At 44.0% G+C, this 15,384-nt stretch overlaps 1 protein-coding gene across 4 annotated transcripts in view; it reads right to left on the reverse strand.

Annotated features, from left to right (window-relative positions):
• LOC129864983 (inosine-5'-monophosphate dehydrogenase 1b-like) overlaps window positions 1-15,384 on the reverse strand; it is a 28,226-nt gene that overhangs the window by 9,017 nt on the left and 3,825 nt on the right. For 3 of the 4 annotated variants that reach the window (XM_055937345.1, XM_055937348.1, XM_055937347.1), the window contains exons 2-8: window positions 12,784-12,882; window positions 12,556-12,636; window positions 7,079-7,127; window positions 4,181-4,282; window positions 3,914-3,988; window positions 3,478-3,772; window positions 3,101-3,300 (exon numbers count right to left, since the gene is read on the reverse strand). In XM_055937345.1, the coding sequence (XP_055793320.1) occupies window positions 3,101-3,300; window positions 3,478-3,772; window positions 3,914-3,988; window positions 4,181-4,282; window positions 7,079-7,127; window positions 12,556-12,636; window positions 12,784-12,882 (901 nt within the window). The remainder of the gene's footprint in view (window positions 1-3,100; window positions 3,301-3,477; window positions 3,773-3,913; window positions 3,989-4,180; window positions 4,283-7,078; window positions 7,128-12,555; window positions 12,637-12,783; window positions 12,883-15,384) is intronic. The other variant, XM_055937346.1, reaches the window with a different exon arrangement.

Consider the following 15,384-nt stretch of genomic DNA (forward strand, 5'->3'; position numbering starts at 1 on the left):
CTAACCACCATGTCCACCTAAACTACATGAACAGGTCAACCCCTAACCACCATGTCCACCTAAACTACATGAACAGGTCAACCCCTAACCACCATGTCCACCAAAACTGCATGAACAGGTCAACCCCTAACCACCATGTCCACCTAAACTACATGAACAGGTCAACCCCTAACCACCATGTCCACCTAAACTACATGAACAGGTCAACCCCTAACCACCATGTCCACCTAAACTACATGAACAGGTCAACCCCTAACCACCATGTCCACCTAAACTACATGAACAGGTCAACCCCTAACCACCTAAACTACATGAACAGGTCAACCCCTAACCACCTAAACTACATGAACAGGTCAACCCCTAACCACCTAAACTACATGAACAGGTCAACCCCTAACCACCATGTCCACCTAAACTACATAAACAGGTCAACCCCTAACCACCATGTCCACCTAAACTACATGAACAGGTCAACCCCTAACCACCTAAACTACATGAACAGGTCAACCCCTAACCACCTAAACTACATGAACAGGTCAACCCCTAACCACCTAAACTACATGAACAGGTCAACCCCTAACCACCATGTCCACCTAAACTACATAAACAGGTCAACCCCTAACCACCTAAACTACATGAACAGGTCAACCCCTAACCACCATGTCCACCTAAACTGCATGAACAGGTCAACCCCTAACCACCTAAACTACATGAACAGGTCAACCCCTAACCACCATGTCCACCTAAACTACATGAACAGGTCAACCCTTAACCACCTAAACTACATGAACAGGTCAACCCCTAACCACCTAAACTACATGAACAGGTCAACCCCTAACCACCATGTCCACCTAAACTGCATGAACAGGTCAACCCCTAACCACCTAAACTACATGAACAGGTCAACCCCTAACCACCATGTCCACCTAAACTACATGAACAGGTCAACCCCTAACCACCATGTCCACCTAAACTACATGAACAGGTCAACCCCTAACCACCATGTCCACCTAAACTACATGAACAGGTCAACCCCTAACCACCATGTCCACCTAAACTACATGAACAGGTCAACCACTAACCACCATGTCCACCAAAACTACATGAACAGGTCAACCCCTAACCACCTAAACTACATGAACAGGTCAACCCCTAACCACCATGTCCACCAAAACTACATGAACAGGTCAACCCCTAACCACCATGTCCACCTAAACTACATGAACAGGTCAACCCCTAACCACCATGTCCACCTAAACTGCATGAACAGGTCAACCCCTAACCACCTAAACTACATGAACAGGTCAACCCCTAACCACCATGTCCACCTAAACTACATGAACAGGTCAACCCCTAACCACCATGTCCACCTAAACTACATGAACAGGTCAACCCCTAACCACCATGTCCACCTAAACTACATGAACAGGTCAACCCCTAACCACCTAAACTACATGAACAGGTCAACCCCTAACCACCATGTCCACCAAAACTACATGAACAGGTCAACCCCTAACCACCATGTCCACCTAAACTACATGAACAGGTCAACCCCTAACCACCATGTCCACCTAAACTACATGAACAGGTCAACCCCTAACCACCATGTCCACCTAAACTACATGAACAGGTCAACCCCTAACCACCATGTCCACCTAAACTACATGAACAGGTCAACCCCTAACCACCATGTCCACCTAAACTACATGAACAGGTCAACCCCTAACCACCATGTCCACCTAAACTACATGAACAGGTCAACCCCTAACCACCTAAACTACATGAACAGGTCAACCCCTAAACACCTAAACTACATGAACAGGTCAACCCCTAACCACCATGTCCACCTAAACTACATGAACAGGTCAACCCCTAACCACCTAAACTACATGAACAGGTCAACCCCTAACCACCATGTCCACCTAAACTACATGAACAGGTCAACCCCTAACCACCATGTCCACCTAAACTACATGAACAGGTCAACCCCTAACCACCATGTCCACCTAAACTACATGAACAGGTCAACCCCTAACCACCATGTCCACCAAAACTACATGAACAGGTCAACCCCTAACCACCTAAACTACATGAACAGGTCAACCCCTAACCACCATGTCCACCTAAACTACATGAACAGGTCAACCCCTAACCACCATGTCCACCTAAACTACATGAACAGGTCAACCCCTAACCACCTAAACTACATGAACAGGTCAACCCCTAACCACCATGTCCACCTAAACTACATGAACAGGTCAACCCCTAACCACCTAAACTACATGAACAGGTCAACCCCTAACCACCATGTCCACCTAAACTACATGAACAGGTCAACCCCTAACCACCATGTCCACCTAAACTACATGAACAGGTCAACCCCTAACCACCATGTCCACCTAAACTACATGAACAGGTCAACCCCTAACCACCTAAACTACATGAACAGGTCAACCCCTAAACACCTAAACTACATGAACAGGTCAACCCCTAACCACCTAAACTACATGAACAGGTCAACCCCTAACCACCTAAACTACATGAACAGGTCAACCCCTAACCACCATGTCCACCTAAACTACATGAACAGGTCAACCCCTAACCACCATGTCCACCTAAACTACATGAACAGGTCAACCCCTAACCACCATGTCCACCTAAACTACATGAACAGGTCAACCCCTAACCACCTAAACTACATGAACAGGTCAACCCCTAAACACCTAAACTACATGAACAGGTCAACCCCTAACCACCTAAACTACATGAACAGGTCAACCCCTAACCACCATGTCCACCTAAACTACATGAACAGGTCAACCCCTAACCACCATGTCCACCTAAACTACATGAACAGGTCAACCCCTAACCACCATGTCCACCTAAACTACATGAACAGGTCAACCCCTAACCACCATGTCCACCTAAACTGCATGAACAGGTCAACCCCTAACCACCTAAACTACATGAACAGGTCAACCCCTAACCACCTAAACTACATGAACAGGTCAACCCCTAACCCAACCCTCCCACCTACCGCAACCGGATCCCAACCTAAACCCCATCTGGATCCTAACCATAACCCCAACCTCAAACCCACCAGTACGACCACGTCGACCCCAGCCTGCATCAGTAGGTCCAGTCTGTACTTGTCGTCGTCCCTGGTGCCGATGGCGGCTCCGCACAGCAGCTGTTTGCGAGAGTCTTTAGAGGCCAGCGGGTAGTCCCTGTTCTTCTTCAAGTCTGTCCTGGCGATGATGGCCACCAGCTCGTCACTGTCGTTCACGATGGGCAGCTTGCCTGGTGGGGGGGAGAGCGAAGAGACTTTGTTAAAGGTGACCAAGTAATTCTGCCATTCATAAACGACCTTACAGTAAACCAAAGAAAACCTCATCAATAATAAGTTGAGGATTATACAATAGAACAACGTACCAGAAAACAGGCCACAATAGACATGGACTGTACCGACTGGCTCACCTTTTTTGCTCCGCTGTAGAATGTCGTTAGCCTCTTTCAGCGTGACACCGGCTGGGGCCACCACTAGCTCCTCCCTCTTAGTCATGGCCTCCTCCAGTGGTCGGCTGTGGTCCTTCTCGGAGAGGAAGTCGATGTCTCTGGAGGTGATGATGCCCACCAGCTTGCTGCCCATCTTGCCGGTCTCGGTGACGGGGATGCCGGAGAAGCCGTGGCGAGTCTTGGCCTCGAACACGTCCCCCACCGTGTGACGCGGGCTCATTACAAGAGGGTCTGTGATGAAGCCCTGCTCAAACCTCTGGACAAACAACAGATATCTGTTAATAAACCATCATGTGTATAGATGCACTGCAAGCCATTTAATACCAATCAACATCAAATGATAAAAGTCATTAACTACAAAGGGTAAATGTTTTCATAGGCGTTTATGGGGTCTTACCTTAACCTTGCGGACCTCGTTGGCTTGGAATTCAGGGGTGCAGTTGTGATGGATGAGGCCGATGCCTCCCATGAGCTGAAGGCATCAAAAACACCCGACAAATAAAAATCACTTTTAGGAGCCGCAATACTGTTTATGGTATGTTCCCCCCCAGCAACACAAAACACTTCCAATGTGACAGACGTGGAAAGCGCACAGTAATTTCTAGCATAGAGAACACACATATATATGTTTTACTGGCTCGCATGTCAGGCGGCAAGGTCTTACCGCCATGGCGATGGCCATCGATGACTCTGTGACTGTGTCCATGGGGGAGGAGATGAGAGGCGTCTTCAGGGTGATCTTCCTGGTCAGGGCAGAGGTCAGGTCCTGGTGGAGAAAGTAAGGAGGACATCTTGGCTCAATAACCCACAACATGTTCAGGAAATCAGGCATTCGGCACACTAGATAATATTAAATCAAATCGAAGTTTGTCACGTGCGCTGAATACAACAGGTGTCGACCTTACAGGGAAATGCTTACTTACAAACTCTAAACAATAGTGCAAATAAGGTATTAGGTGAACAATAGTGCAAATAAGGTATTAGGTGAACAATAGGTAAGTAAAGACATAAAACAACAGTAAAAAGACAGGCTATATACAGTAGCGAGGCTATAAAAGTAACGAGGCTACATACAGACACCGGTTAGTCAGGCTGATTGAGGTAGTATGTACATGTAGATATGGTTAAAGTGACTATGCATATATGATGAACAGAGATTAGCAGTAGCGTAAAAGAGGGGTTGGTGGGTGGTGAGTGGGACACAATGCAGATAGCCCGGTTAGCCAATGTGCGGGCGCACTGGTTGGTCGGCCCAATTGAGGTATTACAATCTGTTGCAGTGAGTGTAAATGTCCACACTGAGGAAATATACTCATTATTATTAATTTCTAATACATAGTGTAAGTCATTTACTTCATGAAGAAAAGAGAACCTTGTAATGGTAAAGGTTGCTTTCTCAGTTGTCCACTAGGTGGCAGACATGCTACAACAAGCAAGTTTGTCCTATGTGGATTGGAAAATGAGAGCTTTTGGTCATGGCTCTCAAGCATGCTTTCAATGGCTGACTGGACTATGAGTCTCAAAGTCTCAGACGAGAGTGGCAACAGCAAGTAAAGGACATGCAACTGGAAAGCAGACATCGCCATCTGGACTAAACGTAAATTATCAGGTGCTACATTTTATATGGGCTCCCGAGTGGCCCAGCGGTGTAAGGCAACGGATCTCAGCGCAAGAGGCATTACTGCAGTCCCTGGTTCGAATCCAGGCTGCATCATGTCTGGCCGTGATTGGGACTCCCATAGGGTGGCGCACAATTGGCCCAGCATCTTTCGGGATCGGCCGCGGTAGGCCGTCATTGTAAATAAGAATTTGTTCTTAACTGACTTCCCTAGTTAAAAAAAAAATATATATATATATATATTTTTTTCAATATTTTTTTAAATATTTTTTACATCTGTCATCAGAGAGACTGCTGTTGCTTTAACTAAGCTGATGCATGTGACTGAGGAGACCCAAGTCTTTCTGGAGATGCTTTTGCACAATCAGGCCGTGACCTTGTTAGAAACTATCTGCCAACACACTGGGAAAGTTCCCTTCTCTAAAATAAATAAAAATCACGTCCACGGTCTTCTCAGCTGGGAGGGAAAACATGGCATTCCTCACCCATGAGAAAACCAGAGCGTGCATTTTATGACATCAAGAGCTTTCCTCCCTTATCTTTGGCAAATGTAAACTACCATACCAACTATTGTGCTTCTGAAATGAGAGGGTGAATCTAAAGACTGGACACTGGCAGCCATTTTGTTAGCTCAACTGCACTACCCTGCCAAATTCTACAAAGGGCTAACCTTTTAAATTGAGAGACCACCTCTGCACATTGAAACACCAGACAGAGGCCCACCTCACACTTATAAAACACCCCTGTGTGGAAGAGGGTGGGGGGTCTATTTTAGAATACAGTCTAAACAAATATTATTGCATGAACTTTGACTGTATTCACAGTTGAGAGACAAACACAGGCTCGTCCCAGTTATCAGAGACTGACTCCACAGTCAAGAAAATAGGCCAGGTTACAACCCTACGGAGACTACCCACAACGCCACGGCAACAACGCAGACAGGCACCTTCCACAGCAACAAGAGCTGTGTTCTAGTCTGGACAAAAAAAGAGATTAGAGATATCAATTAGATTAAAAACTCCTGATGGACGAGAGAGAAGGGCAGGGGGATTTCACATAAAGCCTGAGATTAACGCTCACATCATCCCCTGAGAGAAGAGTGAGAAACCAACCAACCACAACTGTAAACAGAGAGAGACAGAGAGAGAGAGAGACCAGGTGTGGGAGGCCATCTTGGTAAAAAAATAGGGTGGCTAGGAGGTTAGGGATGATGAAAGCAAATTTTATTTTTTGGAAAAGCTGCAATTACAGAATGAGGTTTTGGCTTTGAATGCAGAGGGTGGTTTGTGCATCTGTGTGGACACAGCATACTGTAAAAAGGCTTTGGTTTCTGACGTGGCTCTGGCAAGGAGTGTCTGCTGAAATAATAAGGAATGTGCAGGAAGCAATACTGCTCCCACTTGGTGCACCCATAGTCATTATCCCTGTAGTTTTCAGAGATCTGGAAAAACCAGTCTGGGGCAGCAGGTAGCCTAGTGGTTAGAGCGTTTGTCCAGTAACCGAAAGGTTGCTGGATCGAATCCCTGAGCTGACAAGGTAAAAATGTGTCATTTTTTTATTTAGTAGTTCTGCCCCTGAACAAGGGAGTTAACCCACTGTTCCCAGGTAGGCCATCACTGTAAATAAGAATTTGTTCTTAACTGACTTGCCTAGTTATATAAAGGTTATATGAAAAAAACTGTAAAAAACTGTAGGACACTAACTAGTTCAACAGGCTAAGAGCAGCCTTCATGGTATGGCTTGCACCTACCTACCCATGACTCTATCGGTGAACACTTAAGAGGACTGGGCTAGGGAAGAGGGTCTCGGAACAGTGGAATTGAGCCCATGAACAGAACAGCAGGCTGAAGGTAGGTCGAAGGCTAGTCTGTAGCTCAAAACCCATATTGAATTGTCTTAGCTTTCTGGAAGGTCTTGACAGTCAGAGAAGAGAGGACTACTCACCACATCGTCTGAGGTAAAATCAATGAAGCCCGGCAGAATCAGGAAGTCGCTGAAAGACAGACAGAGCAAGAGGTCAGGGGTCAAGGTTCACAGGTTGTCATGGCTAAAGAAAGATGGCTTAAGACAAGAGGACTACAAGATTCATAGTGCAGTGCAATGCAACTGCCAGCCAACTGGTGACAGTGGGTCAGAAGTGGCCTATAAAAACCCCTCACCCAATTTCAAAGTTTACAAGTACCGGTACCTCCACCATGTTGGAGTTGGGTCCAAAGCAGGAAGTGTTGAAAGCCAAAAGGGGAATATGTGCAAATTATCCCCTAGAACTGCCACTTCGACTGAGCCTGGTAACGATATAGGGAAAACTAGTTCTCGCAATGGTTGAGGAGTCTGACCTGAAAGTTGCCTGTGATTTAAATTTGAATAAACTAAACTACAAGTGAGTTTGCGTTAAGAACTAATAGAAAATGTCTTGATCCCAAAAATTGTACGTTCATCCTCTAGTGATCACTGATCAAGCTGCCCCTTCCCTTTGCCTTGTACTCTAGTCTAAAGAGAAACACTGTCTCATCCTGTTAGTCCAGTGCTTGACAAAAGCATCTGGGGTTCAACTTAATTTCTTAGACTGTATGAACACAATGGCAGGCAGAGAGAGAGAGCGGTAGACAGCAAATGAGACAGGGAGAAATAAAGATGATGTGTTTTTCACAGATTGGTGTGAAAACACAGACAGACTGGACAGACAGACTGGACAGAGAGAGAGACAGAGAGAGAGACAGAGAGAGAGACAGAGAGAGAGACAGAGACAGAAAGACAGAGAGACAGAGAGACAGAGAGACAGAGAGACAGAGAGAGAGAGAGAGAGAGAGAGAGAGAGAGAGAGAGAGAGAGAGAGAGAGAGAGAGAGAGAGAGAGAGAGTCTTTGTCAGAGGGAGAGATGGGGAAAAGTGAAAAACAGAATAAGATGGAGGAGAGCAGGAGAGAATGTCTCTAAATCAGATAGAACGGGAGGAGCGAGCAAGAGAAACAAAAACAGAGAATGGCTCCCTGTCCTTTATCATGCGTCAGACCATTCCCCTCTCTCCTCCGCCTGTGTGGGTGAAAAGACGGGGCCTAAAATATGTCTACCAAACGGGACAGGGAGGGGTCCGCCTGCAACCGCCAGACACCTCACAAACATTAACACAGCCTGATACAGGAAGGCAGAGGGGAAAACATCTGCCAGCATTTAAGGAAACCACAAACCTCCGCTGATTCTGGATCAGCTCTCACTGGCCAGACCTACCCCTAACCAGCATGAGCCAAATGGTAAAAAGTGTCACTGGATCAGTTGATAAGCAGCCATTTTATTTATTTAGAGTTTTTGGATTTGCCACCAATTTCCATTACAGAATACAAGTTACAGTGGTCACTTGGGTTTAACCTGTAACCTATACTTAAAACTTCTTAAGGCTAGGGGGCACTATTTTCACATCCGGGTGAAAAGTGTGCCCAAAGTAAACTGCCTGCTACTCAGGCCCAGAAGCTAGGATATAAAACACTAAAGTTTGTAAAACTGTTAAAATTATGCCTGTAAGTATAACAGAACTTATTTGGCAAGCGAAACCCAGAGGACAAACCATCCAGGATTTTTTGTTGTTGAGGTCACTCTCTTTTCAATGGGTTTTCTATGTGGATCTAGATTTCTAAGGCACTTGCTTGCAGTTCCTATCGCTTCCACTAGATGTCAGTCTTTAGAAATTGGTTGATGTTTTTCCTTTGAGAAATGAAGAAGAAGGCCTGTTCAGAACGAGGGTCGAGTCGGTTGTGGTTGGGGCGCGCGACCTGAAAGCTCGCTCCATTTTGTTTTCGTCCGGTATTGAACACAGTTTATCCCGTCTAAAATTTTATCAATTATTTACGTTTACAAATACCTAAAGTTGGATTAGGAAAGTTGTTTGAAATGTTTGGATCAAGTTTACAGGTAACTATATTAGATACTTTGTAGTCATGTTGCGCGAGTTGGAACCAGTGTTTTTCTGGATCAAACACGCCAAATAAATGAACATTTGAGACATAACGACAGAATTTATCGAACAAAAGGACCATTTGTGATGTTTAATGGACATATTGGAGTGCCAACAGAAGAAGATCTTCAAAGGTAAGGCATGAATTATATCGTTATTTCTGACTTGTGTCGCACCTGGCGGGTTGAAATGTGATTTTCATGTGTTTGTTTGATGGGGTGCTGTCCTCAGATAATAGCATGGTTTGCTTTCGCCATAAAGCCTTTTTGAAATCTGACACTGTGGCTAGATTAACAAGAAGTTCATATTTAAACCGATGTATAACACTTGTATGATTCATGAATTAATATTATGAGTATTTCTGTTTTTGAATTTGGCACGCTGCTATTTCACTGGGTGTTGTCAAATCAATCCCGTTAACGGATTGGCGCGCGAAGGGATCACTAAGAATTTAAGTGGCCAGGTTGACCCAGAATGCAACAAAAAATATGTGGAAAATGGGATCTTGATGAGTAAGACCTAGATCCAGACTTCCCTTGTGGAGATGGCACTCCACCTAAAAGCAATGAAATAGTTTTTTGGTCCAGGTTCAAATGTATGTTTTGTCCACAGGAGTAAATAATTATATACGGCATTCGAGAAGAACTGACTAGAGTTTGACGTGACACATGAGGGTTTTAAATACCAAAGACAACACTGGCTACCTTTCAATATGGTTTGCAATCGAATGTTGAATGTGGACAAATGCATGATGCCATTTCGGCCACACCAGTGGTGTAGACAACCACAAACTGCCCGAGTTAGACATTATTATGACCCTTCAACCACTAAGTAGAGAAAGTGGGTAGATCTGATTTAGAGTGCACTTACCTGTCTAGTCTTGCATACTATTAATGTATAAATATCTATTGCATGACATCTGTTATGAAAACAGTTTCAGGCCCTAGTAATGCTGGGTGCAACTTGATTCATCTTCATTTCATGCTAGACATTTTTGACACAAGCCTGGATAGCACTACTTCATAACCTTGTTCTACGCTACACTTCTGCAAAGGCAGTGCACTACACATTTAGAATTATGTCACGATTGTAATCTTTTCATTTCTCGTCCCTTTGCCACGTAAGTGGATTGAGAATACATTGTCTTCTACACCAATGTCCCGGGGGAGAATTGCGTTGGAGAGATGAGGGGGTTGAATGGGGCTAATTAGAAGCCGAGGATGATTAGGTGGCTGTGATCATAAGACATCATCATGGAATCATCCCATGAAGCCATTGACAGAAAATGACTGCATTGATGAATTCTTTATGACAGGGGTAATATATGATAATAACATGCAGCAGAGTCATCTGCTGTACTAGAAAATGTTGAGTTGCTGAAAGACTATTGATCCAGCTTGGTGAAATGGCCTTGAGACCCAGACAGAACATCTCAGCTCACCCTGGCGAACACTTTCATAAGGGAGCATGTATTCAGCTCCAGCATGTTTTGGTGTGGACAGTAAGCCTGCCAGATTACAGCAGCAACCGGTAAGCAAACACCTCAAAGCCCGTAGGCCTCTGCCAGATGTGTTCTCACTGGCTCTTTCTCAATTTATCTTGCCTTTGATTCCTTGCATTCCCTCTCCCCGCCTCCCTCTCAAAATACATTGGAGAAGAAAGTCCAAGGGGAGTGACTTGACCTCCTTTAATACGGTTAAAAAGGAGCCGAGGAGATAGGGAAAGACGAATTGAGATTAAGCCACTGTCGCTACCATCCTGGGTTGCCACCATTCTGGGTTGCCATGTTTGTGAGGCAGTTGTCTGTGGTTGCCATGGTGGAGACACAGCTGTATGATACAGGTAATATGGGTCCAGATGTGATGCAAAGGAGGGCATCCTCACTTCCTCTGATGCCGTGCCCCGAGACGCTCACATGACAGTACCTCGGGCTAGTCATGCGCTCTGCCTTGCCTTTAAGCAGGACGTGCTTTATTAAGGAGTGGAGGGACGCGCCGGTATCACACACACATACATTGCCTAATCAATTAACCCCTGTGAACTGGGACTAACTCTCCATTCAAATGTGTAGTGTAAATAGTGAATACCCTTATTGTGTGGATGTTAAGTCTGAACCATAACATTTAGTAATTTAGCAGACGCTCTTATCCAGTGCAATTAGTGTTAAACTGTAAAAAACAAAATGGTCGAGTTGTACCTGCTTGTTGTCTAAATATTGTTTGTCTCACAAACGCCACATAATCGGTTTAGAATGAACCGGGTATCCATTTAATATATAGATTTAAAAAAAACTTTTAGCCCCTTTTTTATCCCCAATTTCATGATATTCCATTGGTAGTTACAGTCTTGTACGATTGCTGCAACTCCCCTACGGGCTCTGTTTAGGCGAAGGTCGAGAGCCATGCGTCCTCCGAAACACAACCCTGCCAAGCCGCACTGCTTCTTGACACACTGCTCGCTTAACCCGGAAGCCAGCTGCACCAATGAGTCGGAGGAAACACCGTCCAACTGGCGACCGTGTCAGCTTGCAGGCGCCCGGCTCGCCAGAGCCTGCTGCACCACTTGGGAGGCCCTAGGGTATCCATTTAACATAGGTTCCGTACCGGCACCCTATTCCCTATGGTCAAAAGTAATGCACTATGTAGGGGACAGGGTACCATTTGGGACGGCGCCACATATAGTCAGAAGACATAGGCCACAACATCAACACAAGGATGTGAATGTTACTCTATTTTAAGTAGGTATTGGAAGCATTTTATAGCAGTTAGTCATTTCTGTCAAGTCCTCTAGCCAGAGGTATGTTCAAGAAGCAAAACGATGCAGAGTTTTGGGCAACAGTCTTGGGCAAAGGGGTGAAATTAGTGAAGTAGCTTGCTGTGGCAACATACCAATGCAATGACCGTCTGCCATATTGGGGCATCCCAATGCTTTACTTGTTGAAATCAAGTTAGTTTTAAACAGAGTGAAAGTGAATTGAGGGTTGTTCAGTGAAAGTAAAAACAAGTGAATATGAAATGAGCAGATAAAGAAAGGGCCTTAGGATATGAGTGCAGTCAGATTTCATTACTAGATAGCTTAGATAGTGATTGAATGTCTCAAAGAATCAAATAGCAGTTCATGCACTATGATTGTTCAGAGCAGTTAAAGATGCAGCCATATCATTACCGGAATCAAATATCATCCTATGGTGCAGATCAGGTTAAGCAATCAACCCCCACCACCCTGCCCTACTCATTAATCCGTATAGATCAGTGGTTTTCTCAGACAGCTAAAAATTACAATAATACAATTGGTGGCGAATGTGGTTTTTACTTTTGCCAAATTCATCAACAAGGTACCTTATTGATTCAAATCTATTTTTAATGGGACAATCATTTGCTTCCCCTATATGAACTCATCGTTTGTTGACAAGAGGTTTTTACAGTATAGTGTATATAGTGTCAAAATGGTTGAAAAGTCAACCGTTTTACTCACTTGTAAGTCAACCCGTCGCCTTTAGAGCATAGCTCTTCTGCCGTTTGACCATCAGCGACAACAGACTGTTGTTGAGCAGATCTGCGATTCAAAACGTGTTGGCCATCATTACAAAGCGCCGCCCGCATCTCGTCCATCATCGCCTGCGCTTAGCTTTGGACAGTTCGAGAGCGTACTTGCACAATACGGTTCTATTTGGCATTTGTATTGTGGTTGAACTGAACTTACTTGTAGGTGAGGCCGTCTCCAACGGAGAAAAGCTGTTGTGCAGAGAGTCCATCTTCTGGGACATAGCCCGTACCACCACTGATCAGGAAATCAGCCATGCTGTCAAATGAAAAGGATGACAAGCAGGCATTAGATTGTAGCCATCGTTTCAAGTGTAACATTCAATGCATTTTCACATATAATTAGCCATCAATTGATGAAGGGTTAAAAGGTGACGACGCTTTGCGTCTGAATGACTATTAGTGCTGAGTGATTAACCCAAAACGCAGGTGTTTTTTTTAAACAAGGCATTTCGTTCAGGGTTTTTTCTGTGATATCAATGCGCTTATTGCGCAGTTTCTCTAGAGACAAATGTTATCAAGCCCGAACTGTTCGATGTAGTAGGGAGTTGTAGTTTCCAAAAGGCCAATATTCTACATAGTTTCGCATGGAAAACGTGGTATTTACCTATAATGACCATAATCCATTGCATGCCTACTTGTCCATCTTTGTTTCTTTTAGCTTGCTACATTAAAGAGACAAGAATACTCGTTTGAAAGGAGAGCAGTTGCTTCACGAGGTACACTACACGACCAAAAGTATGTGGACAACTGCTCGTCGAACATCTCAATCCAAAATCATGGGCATTAATACGGACACATTGCTGCTACGGACACATTGCTGCTACAACAGCCTCCACTCATGAAAAACAGCCCCAGACCATTATTCATCCTCCACCAAACTTAAGAGTTGGCACTATACATTCAGGCAGGTAGCGTTCTCCTGGCATCCGCCAAACCCAGATTTGTCCATCGAACTGCCAGATGGTGAAGCGATTCATCATTCCAGAGTCCAATGGCAGCGAGCTTTACACCACTCCAGCCAACGCTTGGCATTGTGCATGGTGATCGTAGGCTTGGAAACCCATTTCCCGAAGCTCCCGACGAACCGTTCTTGGGCTGACGTTGCTTCCAGAGACAGTTTGGAAATTGGTAGTGAGTGTTGCAACCGAGGACAGAATTTTTACACACTATGCGCTTCAGCACTCCTGCTTTGTGTTCTTGTATGGCCTACCACTTCGTGGCTGATCCGTTTTTGTCCCCAGACGTTTCCACTTCACATTCACAATAACAGCACTTACAGTTTACCGGGGCAGCTCTAGCAAGGCAGAAATGTAACTGACTTATTGGAAAGGTGGCATACTATGAAGGTGCCATGTTGAAAGTCACCGAGCTCTTCAGTAAGGCCATTCTACTGCTAATGTTTGTCTATGGAGATTGCATGGCTGTGTGCTCGATTTTATACACCTCTCAACAACAGGTGTGGCTAAAATAGCCAAATCCACTCATTTGAAGATGTGTCCACATACACAAAAGTAACTCTACCTGAAATTGATAGTTGTTATTCAACAGTCAAAAAAGTATGCCTTGTTTACATTGAAGAAATACTAAAATTGTGATTTTGACAGACAGCAGCTCTATAGAGGTGAGATGACTTGAAATGAAAGTCATCAAATAAAACAAATGTAATATACAGAACTGAAATATTGTATTGAAGTAAAATAATGTGAATAAATGGTTAAGTGATAAGAAGTAATCTCAGTCACTACCATCACGGACATTTTATTCACCGTTTCATTATGTGTTGTTATTATCGAACCCGAAAACATTACTTTTTTTTAATAGTCTAACTGAAACCTAACCGACCTCACACGCACAGATCGCTGCGCACTAACGACTATGCGTTTTCAAAATGTGGATGACCCACTAACATCTATAAGAAACCTTTCTATTAGAGGGGGCATGCTGGCAAAATAGAGCCTCACGAAATTAACCCTTTCATGCACTGTTGTGTAAATATCCATGCCAAAAATAGCAGCAGCACTAATGTTAGCTACATGTTTAAATAAAACACGTTGCTTTACATTTTTTCACGTTTGCTATATATATATATATTTATTTATTGATATATATATATATATATATATATATATATATTTTTTTTTTTTACAATTTACTGGATAAACACCAGGAAAATAGAGCACACTAATGTTATCTGTATTGCTTGTGGTGGCTGTCCATGCAAACAAAACAGCCATCAAGCGACACTATGAGCTAATAAGTCATGTTAAACAATGATCTGTTAAGCAAAAACGTTTCCTTCAAGCACATATTTATCCAGACTACCTACACAGTGTTCTGGATAGCTGCTGAAAGGCAACCGTGAGCAATGCCTGTCAATACCGTAGCTAGCTACAGTAGTTCGTTTGCACTTACTAACGTTAACTGGCTACTGTACAGCTGAGTACCTAACAATGGTTACAATGCCTACATGTGGGGAAAATAAAACATGGCTATATTAAAGATTGACGAATCTAGCCAACTGTCCGCAGCCTAAGTATTTATAGATTTCCATCCATCATATGTCTTTAACATATCGTTTGCAATGTATTTTATCACCAAAGCTGCACTATAAATTAGCCATCTAATTTCTTGCCACGCAGGTCAAAATGAAAAGAGTGCGTGCGTTATTCAGCAGGAGCATGTGTCAGCTAGCGGTAGCCGGCTAGCAAGCTAACTAACATGTTTCAACTCATTACTGAAGATGATCTGTATTCTACGC

Source organism: Salvelinus fontinalis, chromosome 11 (assembly GCF_029448725.1).
Source record: "Salvelinus fontinalis isolate EN_2023a chromosome 11, ASM2944872v1, whole genome shotgun sequence".
Lineage (NCBI taxonomy): Eukaryota > Metazoa > Chordata > Actinopteri > Salmoniformes > Salmonidae > Salvelinus > Salvelinus fontinalis.